The following is a 25,319-nucleotide window of genomic DNA, read 5'->3' as shown; positions in this document are numbered from 1 at the left end:
GTTTAGGGTGATGGAGTTCGTCTTCCCAGGCAATCGTTACATGCGATGAAGCCCTGCTCTCTTGGAGATGGCTGAACGCCTGCCTGCCCATGGGATGCAGTGAATTAATTCCTTGTTTTGCTTTGCTTGTGTGCATGGTTTTTGCTTTCTCTATTAAACTGTCTTTAACTCAACTCACAAATTTTCCAGCTTTTACCCTTCACATTATCTTCTGATCCTGCCAGCAGGGAAATGAGGAAGTGGCCGTATTGGGCTTGGTGGTTGGCAGGGGTTTAAACACAACAGTAATATTCTTATTTGCTGCAAGCAAGTATTTAAAAAATTACTGAAAGAAGCTCAGATTTAAAATAGCACTTGCCCTTACTTATCTTTAAAAAATATTCAAATACAGAAAAACACGGCAAAATAACTGTCCATTTCTATTGAAACTATATTCATACATATATAGCAATGAAACACACAAATAAAGTGTCAAGTAAAACTCCAAACTGCTCAGCTTCAAATTGTTGCTGTGGAAATTTACATTTATATCACAGTCATCAATTACTTTCACATATACAGCTCGCTTATTTTTCTCTAAGACTTCACCTATTCAAACAGAACTTCACAACTGCTTCATATACACTTTCAAGTATTCATTGTTAAAATGAATTGCAAAGAGCTAACTAAACATTTGACCACAAATGTGAAAAATTAACCAACATGTATAGCCAATTAGCTGGTACACACTGTAGAACTTATCAGAACAAACTAAAATTAAATATTTTTAATTAATCGATTTTACTTTGTTGCAATGACAACCAAAGAAACACACACATTGCACTCTCTGTATCAGTGGGACCACAGGGAATCTTTGCCTGGAATACTGGAAAAAGAATAGCAGTAATTACTTTTAATCAGATTTTGAACTACTAAAATTCTAATGACTTTTGAACTATGGGGCTACTTTCCTCTAGAGGAAAGCCAGCTATAATCTTACTTTTGTAGGGACAGAAGTTTAGTAAACTAAGTAAAATGAGGACGTGATCTTTTGGAGATTTTTAAAGTACTCCTCTTGAATAAAAACAAAAAATTGCCATCATTTCATTCTAAAGTGGCAAAGGATCATTTTTCTATCACAATAATTATTTACTTTAGTAATTATTACAATCTTTTAATAAATCTTATGGAAAAATTTTCAGGGAGCTCCAGAGCTTTAGAGTTTGGATGTATAGACTGGATGTAATGTTTGGGGAACTCTCAAGGATGCATTTATAACTATCAGCAAAAGATCCCCTTTTTGTTCCCTGTGAGTTAATATTAGACAGTGCTAGGGGAAAAATAAGATCTATCAAGATTCTATAAAACTAACTTTTAGATAGTTACGGTATCTCAAATCAAATATATTCTACGTATTACTTTCAAAAAACTTCATGGATACAGAAGAAGGAATTCTGCAGGACACATAAATTTAAGAGCTTAACACTTCTAGAAGGCACTAAGACCTGATAAATGCCCTCAAAGGCACTTGGAGTGTGATCCAGCTCATCATAAATTAGGTGTCAACTGCTTTCTAAGTAACACTGACAGGATGGATTAGCTCTTCAAAAGACCACAACAGGTTCCAGAGCTAGAAGCACACACAGACACACAATGTAGGGCATGTGAACAACAGGACAGAAATTCCATCCTCGGTTTCCTAAGTGATGTCAACCAAAGAACTGAAATACATCTCAATGCATGCCAGCTACTGTTCTCAAACAGTTTTCTATCTTGTATGAGAAAACTGAAGTGTGAGTATGGGATTTATAAAACCACTTCCTACCTAGAAAGACATTCTAAAAAGGATAAAAAAAAATTAAATTTAAGGGAGTCAGATTAAATAAATGCCTTGTATGCTTCAGAAAAATAAAAGCCTATTTTCTTTTTATTTCAGGAATTGAAGTCGTTTAATCTCATTTTCCTAGGAAAACTTAAAAAAAGGGGTGAAGGCCTGAAATGTACAGGATATGAGGAAAAAAGTCCCGACTTGATTAATGGAGAAAAAAGGGTTTGCTTTTTAACAAAAAAGGTGTGCCTCTCTGTGTTAGTATCTCCCCTACCTTCCAACCTCAAGACAAAGAGCAACAGCACACAATACACATAAAACTGTTAAAATTCCATACATTCACCTAAATTATTATTCTAAAGTATTTCTGTAAAACCAGATCACCTATATTTATTACACACGCATGGTCCAGATTTTGAAGGAATTAGCAAAACAACACCTTGAGTATGTTCTAACTTCAAAATTCTCCTGTTTTATAATGTCAGTGGAAATTATGAGGAAGTTGAAGACTAGCTGTTTTGACTTATAAATGCATGCCATGGAGAATACTCTTCCTCCCTTCCTCTCAGCCATTTTGGTATAGCAAAAATATAGGTGAAATAACCTTTCCATTAAGGAGGCCTCCTATTCTCATTACCTTTTGTAATCATTATGCTGTCAAATTAATACACTGAAACAGGTAAGACAAAACACATTAACAGAATATCCTAAAATACAGTGTATATAGCTCCAATATTTGCACACTGTCATTCACTGTGTCAGCATCTGTAGACTATGTCCCATTCCACAGGTTCTTATATTTGCATTGCCAAGTAGAAGATGGGTGTTACACCACTAAAAAAATCAATGCAGTATTACAAAAAAATACCCCCCAGCATTGAAAGGTGTTGTCTGAAGAAAGTAAGTCAAAATTTCATTAAAAGCAAAGCAAATGCTTTCCTTCTGCAACAACAATGAGGGGTTGTATTACCTTCATGCACTGTTATTCCACAGTTGTCACACTGGATTATTTCATCAGCATCTTCACTGTTATCTCCAAGACAAACGCAGCAAATCAAAATATGGTCCATTTTCTGGGAACTCCAATTTTGAGACTTCTCAAGGATCAATGAGTCCTGATATTGAAAAATGGAGACACATGGGTTATGTCAGGAATTTCAATTTTATTTAAAGCAAGCAGAAGAGCTGTTATTTGCTCAATTTTTGAACAACAATCAAAAAACCATGGAACATCATTTTCAAAGGCTGGAAGCTTCTTTGCTGTCAAAATGCTCAAACAGTTCCTCCACAAATACAAGAGCTGGGATGCATGGATGTCAAATGCAACCTATAGACCTGTTAAGATCTAGAGCTCAGAGGAGAGTCAAGACAGAAACCTCAATACAGAATCCTCAAGACAGAAATGTATGTCTTTGAACCATTTATAGTCTACAAAATGGAATATCTAAGAAGCCATTTAAAATCAAAATTTTAAAAAAGGCCAAAGTTCCAACATTCAGAAAAGTTGCCTCATCTTCTTAAAATTTAAAAAAATCCCATGGATCTTAAAAATCCAAGAACACACAGCTAATGCAAACCTGCCACATTTTCACTTACAAAATATAACAAATTATTGACTCTGTATGGTTTTGTTCTAATGCAAATTTATGCATATATGTGCAAAACCATACAATAATTTGTTAAAACTATACGTTCTTCTGATTACATATACAGGAGCAAGGATTTGCCCTGTTCTGGCAACCTACAATATGAACCACAGCTCTTAAATAGATTGTGGGTTTTCATGGCGAATTTTTCTAAAAAAACATGGAGAAGTGCTTCATAAGCCAAAGTTTTATGTAAAATTAGTTTTCTTAATAAACACTGTCTTCTTACTATTACCATTGTGAGACAGGGCCACTGTCTCTACTGCAGTTTCATGGCCTCCATACATATTCATTTATTTTTATACTTGAGCTTAAACTACCTTTATTGTTAATATGAAGGCATATAAGAAAGTACAAAAATAAGCACAATAGTGAAGAATAACCACTGTGGTACAAAGAAAGAGTAATAGTTTCAAAGCAGAGGCTGAGAGTTTGAATGAGTTTTCACACATTCAAAATGTGTGAAAATACTCCACAACTGCTGTGGCATCTAAAAAAAAAATCAGGGTGAAAGATGCCCTCTCAAACATTTTTTTTCCTGTTTCCAACTCACCATTTATAAAATACAGCACCAACACTATGCCTAAGGGAACGGGAGCTCATGTATAAGTAGAAAAGAACATCCACAGAGTCACATTGCTCACAGGAAGGCAACTAATTGTGAAAAACAGAAGATTCTCTGATATGGAGCCCAGACTGTTGGAAAAGCATCTCTTCCAACATCCTCCTCAAAGCATTTTGAGGAAAGAAATAAGCCTGGACATTACTGCAGCCCATCAGTACCCAAAATACCCATGCTCAGCTTACCACTCACATTACAGATGGGAAAATGGCAGTGCATGTCCCTAACTTTTGCAGATTAACTGTACCATGGCACAGATTTCTCTGACGCATGTCACAACTCAGATCACCTTTTTCTGAGAGTAACTTTGATTTAAACTGTTATTTGGCTTCACTGAGAGAAGTTTAAAAGACACTGGTAATCTCTACTGTTATAGAAGCCCAAGGTCTGGTAATTAAAAAAAAAGAAAACCAAAGTATTACTTTAAATTAAGAAACAGCAATGCATTGTAAAAACACTGAAATAACACCAGCTGTATTGGCAGTGAGAACATGGGCGAAAAAACATGGACCAAAAAACCTAAACAAAAAAGCAATGATGAAAGGGCATCAAATTTTTGTTCTAATGTTAGGATCCCCAGCCATTAAGGTTCACCTCATGGGAAGACAGCTACCAGGTCAAAGAAACCAGCTGAGCAGATTATTTTTTCATGCAGGCAGGGAGAGGGAGTGATCTGCAAAGTGTGCTGCTCTCCTCTGCTTTTAGTCTATGCAAGCACCTGAGACTCATCCAAAACATGGAAACTTTTACATATAACAGTAACTGCTTCAACTTCTGAGCAAGTCCTGTTCCCTACTGAAGTGGCAGAAATTATTTCAGCTGGATCGCTATGTAACTCCCATTTCTATGGTATTAATGAAGTGAGCATTTCAAGCTATATGCCCATAGACTTTTAACTTTAAAGGGAAAAAAATTAAAAATACAATCACCACCTCACTGAGAATAGAAAAGTCCTATGAAGAGGTTCTAATTATAAAAACAGAAAAGCACCATTTAACTCCTAATGATGCTTGACCTCAGGAAAGAAAGCTAAGTTCATATTATGTGCATAATACAATAGAAAAGTGTGTAGTATTTAATTACGGCACATTAAAATCAAAATACTCTTGTAATATGTAAACAAATCAAAATATCAGGAGAACAAGAACAACTCCTCCCCAACACCCTCCCCAGTTTCCATCCTCCAAAAATAAGCCAAGGAAAGAAAGGAAGAATGCATATAAAGGACACAAAAATATGTTCAGAACTAATTACCTGGACATTCTTTCCTAAATTTATTATGGATTTGACCATCTAAGAACTCAGTTTTCTAAAAACTCAGTTTCTGCAGTGTGATGAGACTTTGATAGCTATATCTGCTAGACAAGATGTTTTTTACTCTTTTCCATTTTTACTACTTTGAAATATTGTATCAGTGGAAAGTATACTGTTACAACACAGTATATTGAGTATCAGAAATCTGAACCTTCCAGTCTATAATTCAGACTTGAGATACTTTTGCAAAACTTCTTGATAAAGACCTAGACATACACAGTACAGCACTTAACATGCAAAAAAGATAAATTATCAGTTACAAAACTATAATCTGAACTTCAAAATTTCAACTTTGATTTTATATTCTGACACTGTTCTAAATCTAAAGCATGAACAGAATATGATATCCATGCATCTACTAAGAAGCTTCAAGGAAGATACATCAGAGGCAACTCTGGGTTTCTGAAACAGGTCTGCTTTTCCAAGCCAATGGAAATTAAACTGAAGAATATATCACTAAAAATGTAGTTGCACATCTCCATTTTGATATGGGAAGCAACTCTAAAAGAAAACTGCCTCTCTCTGTTACAAGTTCTGATCATTAGTATTGTAGAGTACTTTCAGCTCCTGAGCCAAGAAAATGGAGGAAATAATGAGAGAATTACAGAGCCTAAGGAAAGAAGGAAAGAAGATAAGGAAAGAAGATGCCTATACAAAAAGTTTAAAAAATAAAAAAAAAAAATCAAACAAATCATGCTTTTTTTCAATCCCAATTACTACTAATAGCTAAAACAGCACAGCTCACTAGCAATAATATATAAATATATATATATATATATATAATACCTATCAAATTATCTAAAATTGACCAAATCCAAATACTGTTTAGTTCCCTGTCATTTTACACATTAAAATAAAGTTTAAAGGGAACAGCAGAACTTTTAATAATATATCACTACCATTTCTCAAAGGTTATGTTGACATTGTGATCATATCCCAAAAACTGATTACAGATTTTATAACAATTCTTTTTATTTTGTTCAGAATTTTGGTATTGCAGAACATGAAGTCAGCCACAGTGACAACCTGGTATCTTAATTTTTCCACAGGCACAATCTTCAGGGCAACTGTAATTGTGCATAGGGAAAAAAAGGTTACTTTATTAAACATATATATAATATTCACATTCTGCAATCAGAAAATATTTAATATAATAATCCTAGTACCCAAATGCTTTATTATGGCAAGAAATTAGTTCATTTGTCACTATTATGAGCAAATCTAACATAAATTATTGTAATTATTCTATTTGATTTTAAACCTAGTGTGCATTCTTCCATAAGTGAACTTTGTTCAGACTTTGATGTTTGTCGCAAAGAAAAATGCCTCATTCATCTATTTTATGATTATGTCACAGATGCTGTTAACTTTCATATACAACACTTATACTAAAAACAGAACTAGAATACTTGCTAACATATGTTGGTTTGCATACTGGACCTCCTATTTGTTTTAGTACTAATCCAATCTCTGTAAAGCCAAGAGAAGTCCCACTACTGACTTTAGTGGCATTAGATTGGTCAAATGGTCCAAGCAAGGTTATTTAATATGCAGTGCCTATTTAGCATAATCTTTCCTGCTTCACTTATTATTCACTTATTATTGTGTGAACACAAGTCCAGCTAATCAGTTTAACTTTTAATATTAACAGAATAGCTACTGGGGAGTAGTTTCCATTTGTCAACAGATATATTATAGAAAGTTGGTTGCACTACCTCATTACTCTTGCTTTGTGAAAGAGCCAGGCTATCATTTGTCAATTCCTCATCATCTGCATTATTCCTGTTAAGAACTTTACTCTTCTTCTTCTTGGATCCTCCATCACTAGCCGTGCTGCTATTATCTTCCTCATTAGCTTCCTCATCATTGTCATCCTCATCACTTCCACTCCCGTCATCTTCATCATCTTCGTTATCTCCATCACTCCCCTCTTTTTTCAGAGCGTTCTTTCCTTTTCTTTTCCCAGCAGTAGGCCGCCAGTCATTGTCATCTTCGCTGTCGTAGTCATCCATATCATTCAGCTCTTCCATCGATACAAAATCCAGCAGCGGTCGGTTCCTGCGCAAATTCCATTTTTTTGGTTCATTTGTTTGCTCATCAGCCACAGGATCGGGTTCAGCTGCTTTCTCCTTCTCTTTCTTCTTTTTTGGCTTTTCTTCTTCATCTTCCTGCTCTTTCTTTTCAGTTTTAATTACCTCTTTGTCTGTTGTTGGCACTTCTTCAGTGGAGGCTTTCGGCTGTTGCTCTTCTACTTTCTCTTCTGCCGGTTCCTCCTCCAAGATATTTTCTTCTGATTCAGTACAGGAACCTTCACCACTGTCCTTAGATGCATCTTCACTCCCATGACCACTTCCTTCAGAATCTGTTGAGCATATGAAAATTTAAAAAAAGTTCCGACACAAATGAACCCCCAAAAATAAAATCTCTTGAAGCAAGTTGTTAAACAAAAGAATGATGCATGTTCCTCCCTCATAAGGTATTCCACCTATTTTTTCAGCTGATGTCCAAATATTGCTATTTCGAGTGCTATGTTGAGAATCTGTTAAACATGTGTGCACTTTAAGATGTAAAAAAAAAAAGATGGTAGAACTTATTAAATGAGCATTGTATGTTCCTTTGAACTGTAGCTCATATTAACAAAAAGCAGTAGCAGTAATTTCCATGTGAAGTCACATCTTAAAGAAAGAACATTCCAGTTTTAATTTCTGGAGGTGTTTTCTACATCTTCAAAATAAAACAGCTATCCAATAGAAGAGGTTTGAAATTACAAAATGAAGAATTTACATAGCTAGTTCTAATAATAATATGGATAATCCCATACCTTCATTTTTAATACATCTTTGTTTTTCTGGGTTCGAGGGCTCTTTTCATTTTTACGGTTAGTTCACTTATTAATCCCACATAAACTATGCCTCGCTCAACATTGCAGCTGCACTACAATGCACTAACCTTACACTACCCATACGGTACTACTCTGCATGTACTCACTCTTTCATTTATTCACACATGCCAACATGAGCAACAGAAAAGAACAGAGAAAATTATTTCTATAAAAAAAGAGACATTTTTCACTATAAAGCATACGTAAAAAATATTGAAAAACTACATGTGAACTTGTTAAACATTATAAACAGCATCTACCTTGCTATCTCTCATCTTAATCTACTGTTTTTCATTCATAGTATTGTTTTAATGAAGGAAAACTCAAAATATATTATTTTTAAATTTTAAAAAGAAAATATAGTTTCTTGATCCAATGCAGAGATCCATTAGGCAGTGGCTACAGTTTTCAGTTTGCTCAAAGCCAGCACTGAGTTCTTGATCCACTGTCATGCAGACGCAAAGATGGAACATGTCGATACTCACAAATTTAAAAAAACCAAACAAACCTAATTTCTTTAGTTGCAATCCAAAAAATCTCCACCACTAAGGATCACCTTACACAGATAATTTCTCTATACACTCAGCTCTGTATAAATTCAAATAAACAGACACTGAGGTAGGTGTGCACAGTGTGCCATTTCCTATGTCATTTTTTTCCACCCCAAAGAACATTGCTAATGATTAGCCAGTTGTTACTTCAATATAATGGTCAGTTTTGCCTTCTTATGCATATACCTGCATGTGGAAGTATTCAGTGAGGAGATTATATAACCACTGACAAAAAAAAAAAAAAAAAAAAAAAAAAAAAAAAAAAAAAAGCCCTAAGTGCGACTATTACTGATCAGGACAACAAAACTATCCATCCCCTTACAAACTACTAAAAACTAGAAGTTTCCAACATTTGTTCTAACATTTAGAGATCCAGAAAAAACACAAATTTTTTCCACAGTCTTTGAGAAAAACATAACTCAGTCATTTCTCCATACCTATTAGCCTTAATTGCAGTAATCAAAGTACAAGATAATTAAGTGAAGTTTTGAAAGAGTAGAACACGAATCGGGCATACACAAGATATAAAACCAGTATTAACTAAAAGCCAATCCAAAATAACTGTTTTCAAGTTACAATAATTTATTTGGCTACAGAATCAGAGGATAAGGCTGGAAGGGACCACAGTAGGTCATCCCAGAGCACATTGGCCAGAATGGCATGCAGAGTGTTCTTGAGTATCTCTAGTGAGGAAAACTGCACATCCCTGGGCAATCTGCCCAGTGCCCAGCCACCTGCACACTAAAGAAGTTTTTCTTCAGATTCAAGTGGAACTTCCTATGGATCAGTTTCTGCCCATTGCCTCTTGTCCTATTGCTTGGCACTCAAAAGAGCCTGGCAAATCCTCAACCCCCTCCATTCAGACACTGACAAGACATGGATGAGGTCCTCCCTCAGTTGTCTCTTTTTAGGGATGAACAGGCCTAGTTCTCTCTGCCTTTCCTCATTAAGAGAGAGTACCTCCACAGAAACACCACAAAAATGGTGAGAAGGCTACAACACTCCATGAAGACAGGCTCAAAGAATTGGTGTGGCTCAGCATGGAGAAGAGAAGGCTCCAGGGAAAACAGAGGTTATGAGAGAGATTTTTTACTAAGGCCTGTGGTGACAGTAAAAGGGGAACCAGTTTTAAACTGAAAGAGGGTAGGGTTTAGATTGGACACAAGAAACTTTTCAATGTGCATGGTGACACACTGGAACAGGTTGTCCAGGGAAGTTGTAGGTGTCCCATCATTGAAAATATTCAAGGCCACATGGGATGGGGCTTTAAACAATCTGGTCAGTGAAGTAAGTTTCTGACCAAGGCAGGGGGTTGACTCAGATCATCTTTAATGGCTTTTTGATCATGGGTTAGTTTATAGGATACCAGGCTTGCACACAGGGCACACCAGATACAAAGAGGGGGAAAAGGATCCTTGCATAGTTAACAGGGCGCACTGAAAGGCTGCATTAGATTTGAAGGGGGAAAGGAATAAATCCAAGTTCCCTAGAGGGGACAGCACACCACTGCTTGGGGAACAACATGCTAGAAAGGTCTAGCATGGTCTGTCACCTCAGTGGAGGTAGGGAATGGAGATCCCTCCAGCAGTAAAGACACAAGGGTTATTACAAGTTAGAAAACATAGATTGAAAATGATTGAAAATGATCATGGTAAGACTTAGAGCTTGTTCCCCCAAAAAGCTGGAGAGATCAATAGCCCAGCTGAAGTGCCTCTACACCAACATACTCAGCATAGGTAACAAACAGGAGGAGCAGAAAGCCACTGAGCACCAGTAAACCTATGACATAGCTGCCACGCAGTAGAGATGAGATAACATGGACAGCCATAGTGCTGCACTGGATGGCTATAAACCCTTCAGAAGGAACAGGCAAGGAAGGAGATGTGGTGGGGGTAGCCCTATATGTTAGGGAGTGTTTTGATTGTCTAGAGTGTAAGAACAATATGGCTGTTTAAGGGCAAGACTCAGGAAAGTCCAACAAGGCAATACTGGTGGGAGTCTGTTAAATACACCCCAGCCAGGATGAAGAGGAAAGCAAAATAGTCTATAAGCAGTCCATAGTCTCACAACCACTAACCCTCATTCTCACAGTGGACTTAAAATTAGCAGATGTCTGCTGAAAACACAATACAGCAGAGAGGAACTGGTCTAGAACATTCCTGGAGCGTGTGGAAGGTAACTGCCCAACATAGACAATGAGGGAGCCTACTAGCAAAGACTGCCCACAGGACCTGTTACTTGTGATCAGAGAAGGCCTTGTGGGTGATGTGATGACTGGAGGGTGTTCTGAGCAGAGTGAACTTGAAATGATAATTTTCAGTTCTCAGAGAAGCAAGCAAGGGGTCAGCAGAACTTCTATCCTGGACTTTCAGAGAGATGATGCCCTGTTGAGAGGCTTGGTCAGCATAGTCTCTTGGGAGGCAGTCCAGGAAGGCTGGACATTCTTCAAGGAAATCTTGAAAGCACAGGAGCAAGCCATTCCTATGCACTGAAATATAAGCCAGCAGTGAGGAAGACTGATGTGCCTGAACAGAGAGCTGAGAGCTTTGACTGGAACTCAGAAGAACAAGGAGAATTTGGCTCTTTTGGAAGAAGGGGCAGGCAACCCAAGAGGACTACAGGAATGATGTGAGAGAGAAATACTATTTTCAGTGAAAAAATTAGAAGGGCCAAAGACCAATTAGAACTTAATCTGATGACTGCTACAAAAGATAATAAATACATAATCAACAAAATTAAGACTAAAGACAATCTCCACCTTTTACTGAATGAGGAAGAAAGCAGCGTCAATGGACGAGGAAAAGGCTGAGCTACTTAATGCCATCTTTGCCTCAGTCTTTAACAGCAAGACTCATTGTTCTCTGCATATGCATCCCCCTAAACTAGAAGACAGACACAGGGAGCACAATGAAGCACACAACCCAAGGGGAAATGGTCAGTGATCTGCTACATCTCTCAGATGCACACACATCCGTGGGCCCAAATAAGCAACATTCAATCATTTACCAGCAATCCTGGCTAACCAGGGAGGTTCCACATGATTAGAAGTTTAAAATAAAAAAAAACATGATACCCATCTGCAAGGAGGGTCAGAAGGAGTATCCAGGGAACTCCAGTCTCCTGCCAGCCTGACCCTGGAAAGTCATGGAAGCACATCATCTTGAATGCCATGAAGATGACAGAGCACAACAGACTGGGGCAGAGGGGCTGGAAAGCAGCTCAGTGGAAAAGCATGGTGGGTACTGGTTGACATTTGGCTAAACAAGACCCAGCACGTGCCCAAGAAGGCCAGTGGCATCCTAGTCTGTACCAGCAATAGTGAAGTAAGTTGGACCAGGGCAGCTGCTGTCCCCTTTACTCCGACTGGTGGGGCCACACTCAAATCCAGTTGTGTGTCCAGTTCTGAGCTCCTCAATTCAAGAAAGACACTGACATGCTGGAGTGTGTCCAGAGCAGGACACTGGAGCTGGTGAAAGGTCTAGAGCAGAAGTCTGGCAAAAAGGAGGCTCAAGAAAGACCTTATCATTCTCTACAAGCACCTGAACAGAAGGCATAGCAAGAGGTGTATCAGTCTCTCCTCCCATGTAACAAATGACGGAACAAGATGAAACAGCTTCAAGTGGCAACAGGGGTGGATTAGGTTGGTTATTAGGAAAAACTTCACAGAAAAGGCTGCTCCTCAGGGAAATAGCTGAGTCACCACCCTGGAAATGTTTAAAAGATGTGTAGATGTGGCACTTAGGGACATGATTTAGTTGTGGGCTTGGCAGTGCTAGGGTAATGGTTCGACTCTACCTCAAAAAGTCTTTTCCAGAGTACACAATTCTAAAATTTTATGATACTTGTCAGTTCCCATAAACATTTTTTCAGTAACTCCTAAAGCTATACTCTCATACTAGACATATCACAGATTGCATGCCCAAAGCACAGTGTATTTTGTATCTCATTTCACAGGTGCCAAGTGCCTACGTGCACTATTTGTCTTACTGTAAATAAGGTAATACAAAATTTTGTCACGTTAAAATTAACTGAAATTTTTAACTTAGCTTTCATTATTTCCCCACTGTAAATCTATGACAGACATTTGTTTTGATGCTTTAACTGTGCTGATGCATTTCTAAATAGTCTTAAATTTCTTGCCAATTTAAGCTTTCATTTTGTTTTGGAGGGAATAGCTTGGTAGAGTTTGACCTCTAACAGCCCTCTAATTTACTAACATTGATTCATGTACATCAACAATACACAATGCAATAATTTAAAGCAGAGAGCAAATAAGCACTATTTCACTCACTTCTCTCCTTCAATTTCTCTTGCCCTCTGCCTGCACATTTTGCTTTCTACTCTCCTTTATACATTCATAGACACACCAGAGATATCTATAGTAAGAGATATCTCTCCTTGATCTGAATGTATCCACTGTGATAGGTGCTTTTCTAGAAAGAGCTATTCTGTGATAACAGCAATTTTTGCAGGTCTTCTCCTATCAGCTGCACTTTTACTGAGGAAGAGGCTGCAGTATACAATTTTCTCCTTGAAAGAAATGCTTAAAGAATGGCTCTTTCAAATTGGCAACCATATCATGTCATTCCCTATAGGAGAGAAGGAAAGCTACTCTAAGTGAAAGATGGGGCTAGATACACCATCAAATAGTGAAGAATACAGAGTTCCACTGAGGACAAATAGGAGAGATAACATTTGGGAGAAAGACATCATTTATTCCTCTATACCTTGTATCTTTGGCTGTACTAAGCACAACAGCAGGTGGCACTCAAATCTAAAGAGGATAATCCTGAAAAGAACAGAACATTATGCTACAGAACTAACATGCAAAAAAAGAAGTGTAATAAAGAAACACTCTGCACAGCTGTGGAGTCTTGTATATAACATGTATGAGGCACAAGACTTCAGGGTAAACCTACTGAAATCACTACATGAGTCAACAAACAAAATCCTCCCAGAGTTTTTTGCAGGACCATTTTAGAATTTTAAAAATGACACCCCACAATTTCCAGGTATTTTTTCAACATTCTAAGAAAATGAATGCATACAGAAAGCAAGAGCTGCACTCCAAAAGTACCTGGCCAACCACTCACAGGAGACAGTCTGGTTCTTCAATGCAGTATTTAGCTTAATAAGCAGCTCTTTGAAAAACAGCTTTATTGATTGTTCTAAGTGAACTCTAAAGGATAAGCTGGTTAATCATGGACTCAATTTTGGACTTGGCTCTTCCACTAACAAAGCTTAACAAATTCCAAATAGTAGACAAGAAGCATTTGGAATAATTTTAGAAAGCTCCTTTATTCGCACCAAATCCTATTGTGGTTGAGTCTTTCCGAAAAAGCTACCTACAACAAAAACAATCAAGGATCCTGGAACATTGAAAAGTTTATCATGCAACACAGAAAGCAACTACCAAGTTATCGCTGCTAAATAATAGCTATCCTGTGACAAATAGCCTACAGTGGCCTTACACCCCCTTTTTGAGAGCAGTGACAAAAACCAGGATGCAGGTGAGGTTAATGTCACACCACCACCACAACCATCTTATCTATTGGTCCTTCACCCTTTTTTCCCCCACCACAAGGCAAACAACTAGCCTTTGACAAGATATGTGATATTACCTAGTGATCTATACTAAAACACCACGTCAAGCTCCATGTACAAACCCCCACTCAGGTGCATCCTGATGGATGGGAAATGTGGAAAGCACTACAGAGCTGTGAACAGCCTCTGGCTATAAATTTCCTTACAGAAAAACAGATCCAGTACCAAATATCTTTGGCATAGGTGCCATATCAAACATACAAAAGCAGCTATACCTCCTACACATCTGATCTAGATATCACAAATAAAGACTCCGTAATACCTTAAGGAAATGCTAAAACTAACTAGAAAGCTACAATATAATAACTGGGAAAAAAGGAGGCAGGAAAACCTAGGTCATGTATGGAAAATAAGAATTTTTAAATTACCAAAGGCAGAGTTGTGTAACTGGTAAAATTGTGACTACATCTGACTATCAGACACAGAGGTCCATTATGCTACAATCAATAAAACTATAAGCAAGAACTAAAGGCTTAATACCTCACTTGCAACATAATTCCAAGAAAGAGAATCTAACACACCAGTTAGATACATGCCCCTGGCTTTCTATGCTATTTTGCTGCATATGATGATTAAACAGTGGCAGACTACCAGCAATTCAACATCAGTGGTGCTGGCAGTTAAAAAAATTGAACTGTCCAAAATAACATGATTAAAAACACACAAAACCAAACCATTATAGATTAAGATGCTACAGCCCTACAGACAGAAACTTTCTTCACAAATAATGTTTTGAAAAGAAGTATCTAATATTTATTAACTGCAGATGGAGACTGGGTAGAGCAAGAGATGAAACTGACCACTGATCCACAATTACACATCCCAGAAAACAAGTATTTCGTTTTGTAGAAAAAATGATGGAAAGAGAACAAAGGAAAGTTATTTAGTAAGCAGCTTCCTCACTTTTACAGTAGCAATGATTATGTCACATGGCATTTCAGTAGATGTACTGAAGACCACTCAAAACTAAAGATTGCCAATTTTGACTTAAGTCATTAGGAAGTGCTTCATTTACAAGGTTAGAACACTGATGAAATTGGGTTCCCTATCAATTGCTTGTCAGCAAGTGCCTGGAATAACAGAAATCCCAGTGTTTACAATGAAAATGGAGGCTGAAAATCTTGTCAATGACTCCAAAGTTTTACTTAAGAGTGGCAGACATAGGTACAGACAAAAGTTTTACCTGGAATGAAGATACTCCAAAAGAACATATATACTGATATTTTCCATTTTCTCAATTAGAAAAAGCTCTTGTGAATTCCAGTCTCAGGAACTACACATTAATATGGAAATACATCATCATTTACTAACAATTAACTAGCCAATATCTTCTTCTACCTTCACTGTCTATTGAAACACTTTGCAACTTTACTCTTGCCTAACATTTTAGTTTAGTCTAAAAAAACAAATATATTTGTTTCTTCATCAAGATTTCAGTACTGTTAAACACTATAGTATTTTGATCATTCACAACCATTTCTTTATATTACAATATTCTGTATAGGAAAGGAAAAGTGTAATCTCCACTGTGCTAAAAGGAAACAAGTTACATAAAGATAATGATATTTGCAACTTTTTATTTCTAGATCAAGACACAGGTTTTTTAAAATAGATAATATATGCATTCATGTAGATCATTTCTTGTTTTAAAAACAGATCTTCCACTGACTTCAACTGTAAGAAAAGTACATAAGTACATAATATATATGCACATCAGGCTTCACACTCAACACCAAAAAACTAAAAAATTGAGTCAACAAGAGTAGTAGCAGAAGTAGTGACAGGATTGAGTTCTTCACAGGCAACATTCGGTTATTTTTTTCTCAGCTACACTGCAATAGGAACCAGTCCTTAAATTCACACGTGATTGTTGCTCAGGGACCACTACATTCCTCTGTATGATTTCGATTTCAGTAAATGCACTGAGAAAACTGACTGAATTTACTGATGAGAGAGAAGAAAAGTGGCAAATTCTTGCTTTGGAATCCTCCTGGGAATGACTCTAAACGAGTACTCTGATTTCTGACATCAGTGTATCTCCAGCTGCTCCCAATGCAGGAAAAAAAAAAGAAAAAAAAGGACTCCCCAAAGCATGCTTTAGTTAACTCACAAGAAAAACTTCAAATAACTGACATGTATTGTAAAAGATACTATTAAAAGCTTTAGGTTGAGTATATTTCAGCACCACCATTTCAAGTCACATGTTTGTACACTCTGACTCTGAAGGGACAGTTCTTTTGATTGATCCCACATTAAGATTACATATGACAGTTTTTATAATGGACCAATTTTTTCAAGATGTTTACAGAAATCAGAAGAATACAGTACTTCAGAATATGGCATCACTAATGGAAACAGAGAAGCCATTAAAAATTACTTTGTTCAGTATAGACATAATGAAAATCCCAGAGGCTTGAAAACTATTTACATTAAGTAAATTTACAAGAATGTACAGTTCTAAAATCCATTTCTCTAAAGAGATGTCAGAATGTTGAGATCTTTTAAGCAGAAAAGGCCAACTGATTGCTGGTACAACCTAAATTCAAAAGAAAAGAAATTAATTACACTGAAACTAAAAGTCCATGTTGCCTTTGGAATTTTTGGTGGAAATACAGGTTAGGTGATTTGAAATATTTTTTACAATGAAAAAATGTACCAAGGTGACAGGACTCTGAAAACAAAAAATCAGAAATGCCTGCTGCTTCCTAAAAGTACTTAATAGCAACTTCTCCAAACCTTACTGTCTTGCATATTGCCAGAAATCTGGCAGAACAATGAAGGTGTGTAAAAGTTGAGGTGTTCTGGGTTTGGTCCCCATATATTTGGATAGCATCATCTACTAGCACATATCACTGAAGATCCTAAAGCTCACACATATGGACACAACACAGTCATCAGGGAGAAAACAACTTCAGAATTCTTTTAACTCCATATTTAAATAATCCTTTAACCTAATTTTCAATATTTTTTTGTTATTTTAAACACCTATACGTGCATTTGTGAATGAAATAAACATAAACATATGTCATGGACCTGTGGAATTACCAGAGTATAATTTATGCTCATACTCAATGCAGACTGGTTTTTACTTCTGACACACTTCCTTTTGTAAGCAAACTATACAAAGTCATTTTGAATTTAAACAAATACTAAACACTGATTTGCAACAGACTGCTCATGGAGAGTCCTATATTTGTATGTGTGTGTGTATATATGTATGTGTGTGTGTAAGGAAATCCCTTTATTTAATCACTTCCTTCAGCCAAATTGAAATTGACTAAGTGCAAACAAATTTAAAAGTATGCTATACCAGCTTCATTTTAAACCAGTACAGATGTTCTGATTCAGATTTCCTGCAACTATTCATTTAAACTTGTATTACATGTAAGAAACTCTTATTTGTAGTAACTTTCTATCCCCCAACTTCTCCAAGCCCTCACAAATTTCCTTTTCCATACTGATAATCTTCATATAAAGTATAAGATGTCAAATTCTCTTGCTGTTTCAAAGTGTTATTAGACAGAACATAAATTTCTCCTAAAAATGACAGACACAAGTTTGGAAATGCTAAAACAACACTTCATGAGAAATAGCAACACAAAGCATCAATTAGAAAAAAACGTTTGTAGTAGAACTTGTTTTTTTCCTCATATGCTTATTTCAACTCAGTGTTGCATATTTAAAGGAAAATCCATTCAACTTCCTCAAAATTGATTTTGAAATACACTCAAGGCTAGATACTGACCAGCCCCCTCTGTATACATATGTCCTAAAAGTCAAAAAGGATATCAATTGCAAATGAATCTTCTGGACTCACAAAATGCACTCACTCAGAAAGCTGTACACATTACTTTTAATAAATTACTGTCCTTTGACCAACTAATATACTGCTCTGAATCATGTGTTCATCACCCATACTCCCTTTCCAATCCTCATCTTCCCTTAAATCCTGCCTACATTATTGTTCCAAAACACAGAGATTTTCTTTAGTAATTGAAAATAATTTTCTTTCATGGCAAGTTATATCCTAATTCAAAAGAAAGGATCAAAAAGCCTCAGAACAGAATTAAAAGAGTAGATGAAACAAGCCCCCAAAAGTCTGAAAATGAAATTGTAAGATGACATCAGTTTTACTCTCTTAAACCACTGCAGCCTGCTCTACCAGAACAACCAAGGCAAATATGTCTAAGTCTAGGCGAAGAGGTGCTGAGAAGAACAAAACCAACCACCCAAACCAAAACGAACAAGGAGCACTAGGGCATACTTTAAACCTGACATTGGGTGAATTATTATGAAGAATTTTTAACTTCATCAGAGGAATGCAGAGGAACCTGCCAAATGCTAAAGAATAAGCCTTTAAATGGGAATATTTTTGCACTATACATTCACACAAAAGATACACCAGCATCCCCAGTGCAGAAATAACAAAGTCAAGTTATTTGATAAGCTATCATAACACTTCCCTCACATCTTACATATCCTGCATGTTGTTAATTTCCCTCAGCATACACCACAGAACATCTAATGTGCAGTTTATTGACCAACATGGTCCTATCCCTTCTTCCCTTTTCCTTCAATATACTTGAGTTTACTGATTTTATTTTGGCCATCTTGTCTATTTTCAGTTTATGTGAATGTTCACTGCAGATATAGGAATATGCACATACAGAAAAGACTGCAAAGCAACAACTCTCTGTGATAAGACTTCCTTCTAGTATGAAATGTGCACACGTTTCTGCATATTTCTATCTGAATGGACACTTTAAGTTTGTCTATTGTAAAAAACAATAAAAACCAGAACAGATTATTTTTTTGCTTTAGGTTCTTACTCACCAAATAGAATTAACCTTGAGAAAAAGTCAAGTTCGTAAGTCCAAAACAAACTATTATCCAGACTTGCTCAAAACAAAATGGCTTTAGATTCTTATTTCAATACTAAATACAGAGACTATTCCAAAAACTAACCCTACACTGAAGAACCCAAAAGCAGCAAATACAGTTAAGGCAGTCTGCACAAAAGCTACTCAAATGTTTCTACCAAAACTTGCTTCACAATCATGAGATTTCTGCTGTAAAAAAATAATCACGACTGAAGTATTGATTCCCAGTTATCCTACCAAGTCACTCCCTTCAAGGGGCTGCAAGTCCCAGCAGACTCACTACAATTTTGCCTCCTAAATGATATTAAATGAGCAACCATAAACCAAAAATGAGATAATTCTGAAGAGAGGAGATGAGAAAGCATATTTACCTGAAGCATCTCCAACTTTAAAATCACTGTCATCAGAGCTATCATAATCTAAAGCTTCCAGCAGCGAAGCTGCCAAAGGCTTCACCTGTCTCCTCTTCGAACTGCGGTCCACTGCAGGAAAAAAAATAGTGTTGTTACTGGCTGGCATAGAGAGCGCTCAGCACCGCTAAGGGCATTTAAATTACAGGCAGCACGGGCATGCCAGGCAGGGGCAGTCCCAGGGCAGCCGGCAGACGCAGCCGCAGGGTCCGGGGACAGCCGCCGCCACAGGTGAGGCCGGGCAGGGTCGGCCCCGCCGGCGGAGCGCGGCTGCTCCCTGCAGGCGCCCCGCACCGCCCGGCTCCGCGCACCGCGGGCTGCCGCGGCCCCGCCAGCGCTGCGCGGGCGCTGGGGCGGCCACACGCCCCCGGAGCAGCCAGCATCCCCCGGGAACGAGCCGCGCCGGGATCCGCCGGGCAGCGGACGCAGGGGGACGCGCACCGGGACCGTGGGACGCCCAAGGGACGGCGATGCGCCCGCTCCCCCGGAGGCGGGGGCGCTCCGCGGGCACGGCGGCGCCCCCGCGGGGCGCGGCCGGCAGAACCGCTGCGGATCACTTACTAAAGCCTGCGCGGGTGGGCGGCGGGCGGGCAGGGGCCCTCGGGTGCAGCGCCGCCGAACCCCGGGCCCCTTCCCCAGACAATGGGCACGGCGGCGACCCGGATGCAGACCCGCGCCCGCCCCGCCGCCCGCCCCGCCGCGCAGGCGCCGCTCGGGCGCGTGCGCACGGCGAGGGGAAGCCGGGGAGCGGCGGTGCCCGGGGGCCTGCCCGGCCTGGCGCGGAGGCGGCGGCGGGACCGCTCGGACCGGCGCTGATCGCACACGCTCAGCGCGGAACCGCTCATTGTCAGGGTGCTGCCTGTAAAAAACAGCTCTAAAAACCACCCCGGCACTGCTCCATTTTCCCGTGTGGAAACGAGAAAGCGTTACAACAGCTGTTCTCATTTATCCTCTGATCGAGGATCCTCTGCTTGTTGTGGGCTCTGTTGCATTGGCAAGCTCATTCCTGAACTTTTGAAGAACATCAATCCCTTGCATTGCTGGGAAGAGAAAAAAAAATTGGGAAGAGATGTTCAAGGCCAGGTTGGATGGGGCACTGAGCAACCTGGTCTATTTGAAGGTGTCCTAGCCCGCGGTTGGAACTGGTGACCTTCATTGTGCCTTCAAATCATTCTGTGATTCTATGACAATACAAATTGTTTGACCACATCACATGAGTCTGGGAGCTCAAAAGCACAAAACGGTGAGAGGTGGGCAGCAAAGCCAGCAATGCTGGGCCATTGCCTTTGCAAGAGTCCCAGCTTTGCCTCTGTTGCCAGGGCTGTCCCTGGCCCCTGCGTGCACACTTTCCAGAATCCCCTTTGCCTCTCCCAGCACACCACCAAAATGAGCCACCTGCACAAAAGTTTTAAAGGAACTGATGCTCTGGCTCACAGGTATTTTTAAGAGGTTAAGAATTGGGAAGAGTACTAAACAGGAAAGCTTCCAATAGGATTGTAATAGCTTTAAAATTGGAAAATGTGTGTCTGTGAGAAACGACTGCTCACTTTTTAAAATTTTAAAGGTTTTTTAAACCTTAACAAAAATATAATAAAAATACTAAATAAGGAAAAATTATAATGCGGGGAGCCCCTCTGACTCTCAGCCACATGCTCTTCAAAATGGATGTTTCGCCTTTTATACCTCTAACCCCTCCTAAAGTCTTGCCAATTGACTCCTTCCTTGCTGTCTAGTGGTGGAGATCACTTTCTTACATCTTGATTGGTGGTCAGATATTACTATAGTAACAAGCCAACCCTCCCCAGATGCCCTACCACCAAAGCCATCCCAAGATAACAATGCAAGGGGGAAGGACATATTACATTAACATAACTATGCATCTACAAAACTTCTCTTAACGTACATATAATGTTCACCCCTTAATTGTGAGAGCCAACTGCCTCATTACTCATCTATAACATGTTTAATGATGAATAAATGTAGGGCCAAACTCATTCTGTGGCTGTACGGAAAATGACGCTATGAAAAGCCAGTGTCCATAAAGGAGACACGGGAATCCTGTAACTTTATTCAAATAAAGGGAGACAGTCCACTAGGGCACACAAGCACACAGGATTTTCTCTCTCAGGGCTTCAGAAGGCACAGCCTCCTCTTATCCTAAACTCCCAGCTGTGTGTTGCCCTGTTCCTTTCCCCATTGGCTGAGGTACTAGGGAGGTGCAACTGCCTACCACACATTCCCCCCTTGAACCTGTCATTTTACCCCAAAGTTCAGAAGTTCAGTTTTGTGCAGACCCACTTCTCTGTTTCAGGAGTCAAACTGGGCTCTGTAGCAAATCTGCTGCCCAAAATTCAGAAACTCCCACTTGTTCAAGGAGCCAAGCTGGATGGGCTTTGTAACAAAACTGTGCTTGAAGTTAGTAGAGACGTTAAGACCCATTTCAAAGATGTTAACACCCATATCTTCACCCATGGCATTGTTTGTAAAGACCTTAGCACACATCTTCCCTATCATGGTGAAGAGTGGAGGGGACATAAAGTTTGGCAAGTATATGTTCTGTGGCCAGAGTTTGGGCTACATTTAGCATAGTGCTGCATGTACCAGAGCCAAAACTCCTCCTGGCATTGCAAAGATGAGTAAGCTTGTTGGTGGTGTATAAGTTTTTAAATATAGCACAGAGATGGCTGGTTAGTATATGATATAATTATGCAGCTGAAATACTTTCAACAATAATTTTCTGTGTTTCTGACTTTGAGTATTTTGGAAGGACAGAAAATTCCAAAGGTAAGTGTGAATTCTGTTTTAATTCTGTGCTTGAGTTTCTTGGGGTTTTTGTAGCATCCATTGTAACATTCATAGCTGATGTGTTCACACTGCTCCTGCTCCCTCCATCAGTTCTTTGGCTACATAGGAGGTGTGGCTGCAAAGTGAATTCTTTTCCTGAATCTGGTTTTGCCAGCCCTACCCAAATATCCTATTGGCCCATGAACTCTAGTACTTTCTTCCAAACTCTGACCAGCTTTCCTGTTCAATGAGGAGTTGTGTATGTCAACTTTTCACTCCTTGTGTATTTTTTTTTCCCTTTTGACTGGCAATCCCTATCCTACTATTTCCCTTCACACACCATTTCAGTCTTAAAAGACAAGTAGCAGAGCTCAATCCTTTTGTTGAGACTCTTCAGATCCATGATAATGGAACGTACTGTGCATTTTAAGGAGGAGTTCTGCTGAATCTCCTCCCTGCCACTGGACAAGTCTCTGCTTTTGTCCCGTGCACACAGATTGGCATGACAGCCCAAATCACATATAACAGGAAGGAACAATAAAAAGAGCTGCCTCCAAATTTGGCCCAGAGAGAAGCTCAGGCTGAGCAGTGCAGACAGCTTCAACGAATGAGAGCTTTCAGCACAAGACACTGGGAGAGGAGCACCCTGTAGAACAATTGAGGAATGTATGAATCCTTTAAATAAGAATGTCAAAGCAGATATATGGACTTTCAGTTCAGCCCTCTGGGACAGGCTGCAATGCTAGGATTACTCCAGTCTCTAAGGATATAGTTCTGGCAGGAATAGGTGATCAAACAGAAGTTAATTAATGGCTGCCTGTCTCTGCTCCTCATTAGCACCTCACATTCCTCAACTGCTCCTTTCTCCTTTTCTCTTTTGTACTCTGTCCCATGACTCAAGCCCTCTTAGCCCATCTTACTTTTTCTTGTCCCAAATATTTTTTCCCTCTCCTTTTTTCCCTCTCCAAAGGCATATTCACACTTTCATTTCTGAAAATAACATGCACACACTCTTTGTTATCTTCTGTAGTCAGCTTGCATACTTGCCCTCATTCCTCAACAGGAAAAAAACCCACATCAATAAAATGAAAAGAACTGTGAAGTGCCTAAAATTTATTCACTGTTTCTCTAACCTTCTGGGCATTGCAAAGATAGGGCTTACCAACAAATCATCCAAATGTAGTAATTAGAAGTAAATAAAACATACAGCACAGAAATTAAGTAGAACTACTAGTTTGTATTTTGTTCATCATTCTTTGGAAGTTTCTGGCTATTAAAACAACTATTAAAAGGTAATTCTCCCTTTGTAGATGCTAGTAGAGTCAGATTATTTCAAGTAAGGGAAAAGAAGGGAAAAATTCATGCTCCAAATAAAAGAAACATTCAGAATGTCTGATCTTATTTCTGCAAGGCCTTTGCCAGTCTCAGCAGAAACCCTGGGATGTTGAAATGTTCAGTTGCCTTTTTGGTAGAAGAAGTGTGGTATTACTGGCAAACTGCTGGGAGCTGACATTGCTATATATATCCATTAAATAGATTCTAAGTGTTGCCAGTTTAGCACCTTCAAGTACTACCCTTGTGCACATACAAAAATTCATCTCAAAAGATAATTTTTAGCAGAAAATTGTAAAGATCTGAAATAGTATATGTAGTATGAAAATGTCATGGGAGCTCCATCACTAACATAATACCTAAAAAATGCCTAGGAATATTTCAGTATTTCAGGTCATGTCAAACACATTAAGTCTTTGAATTATCTCAGCATTCCAGTGGTTGTCTTCAGGCTGAGCCTTCAGTGTGCAGCCTGTTGCAAGAGTAGGTATCTGAATCTTCATTTCAGTGCTGCTGTTCAACTGCTGGAGAAGGAGAGAAAACAGTATCTTCGGCATGTACCTTTGCCTTAAGGAAAAAGGAATCTTTGTTGTGGCTCAATAAAGACCATTTTAGAAGGACTTACAAAATAACAAGTCAGCAGAAAATACAGTCACACTCAAATAAATTATTCTTAGTTTAATGAAATTGGTGAGTTTTCAAAGGAAAAAGTGCAATATTTCCTCAAGTAGGGGATAAACTCAAGAGTAAGTGTTTTTAACTTATCTGCCAACTGTAAATGGAGAATAATAGTATGAAATCTTGTATCTGTTTTTTTTCCTTTCAGTGAGCAGACAGTTAAAGCCATGACCTATGTCTGAATCCAAATGGCAGACTTTTTTTTGTCTATCCAAACATCACCATGCTTAGTATGGAGACTGACCTCTTCAAATATCTTTCCAAAGAGAAATCTTACAGCTTTTACACTTTAACTGTGCCATTACAGCAAACTCTTTCAGTGATCTCTTTTGTCTAGTATTATATGGTAAAATATAAAAAGATTGAATCAGATGTTCTTGCTTTTTAAATTATAAAGGGGAAAAAATTCAGTATGAACAGTCTCTGAACAATAAGACTTTGAAATAAAGTGCAGACAAGGTCTACTTCAGTCAAACACTACCAGGAAAAGTTCCCATCAGACATTGAGAGATTTCTTGCATTCCTAAGGAATGCTCAGCCTCAGTCAATTAATCATGGGGTGTTTGGATTACATGGTACACATGTAAAAGAGTCCAGGAAAAGTGAAAAAAACCACTAAAACCCAACAGTATGCATCTTCAGTAGAAAAGCTTTCTGAACAATATAGATATATTTCCATACATATTCCCACCATGACCCTGGCTGTATGCCTTCCTACTTAGCCACTATGAAACTGTCACTGTCACTCATACCCATCAGAGGACATCATCCTCAACTCAAACCTCACTGCAGATTCTGCCACTGAAGTCA

The 25,319-nt window shown here is 38.6% G+C and overlaps 1 protein-coding gene across 6 annotated transcripts in view; it reads right to left on the bottom strand.

Annotated features, from left to right (window-relative positions):
* Nucleotides 1–20,492, bottom strand: part of PHF14 (PHD finger protein 14) — a 159,915-nt gene extending 139,423 nt beyond the window's left edge. For all 6 annotated transcript variants that reach the window (XM_074536606.1, XM_074536600.1, XM_074536610.1 and 3 more), the window contains exons 1-4: nucleotides 20,277–20,492; nucleotides 19,677–19,787; nucleotides 7,105–7,751; nucleotides 2,778–2,922 (exon numbers count right to left, since the gene is read on the bottom strand). In XM_074536606.1, coding sequence (XP_074392707.1) covers nucleotides 2,778–2,922; nucleotides 7,105–7,751; nucleotides 19,677–19,787; nucleotide 20,277 — 904 coding nt within the window. In that variant the 5' untranslated portion in view covers nucleotides 20,278–20,492. The remainder of the gene's footprint in view (nucleotides 1–2,777; nucleotides 2,923–7,104; nucleotides 7,752–19,676; nucleotides 19,788–20,276) is intronic.
* Between the last annotated feature and the right edge of the window lie 4,827 nt (nucleotides 20,493–25,319).

Source organism: Zonotrichia albicollis, chromosome 1, assembly GCF_047830755.1.
Source record: "Zonotrichia albicollis isolate bZonAlb1 chromosome 1, bZonAlb1.hap1, whole genome shotgun sequence".
Lineage (NCBI taxonomy): Eukaryota > Metazoa > Chordata > Aves > Passeriformes > Passerellidae > Zonotrichia > Zonotrichia albicollis.
Note: the sequence above shows the minus strand (reverse complement) of the source record. Positions and strands in the feature narration are given on the sequence as shown.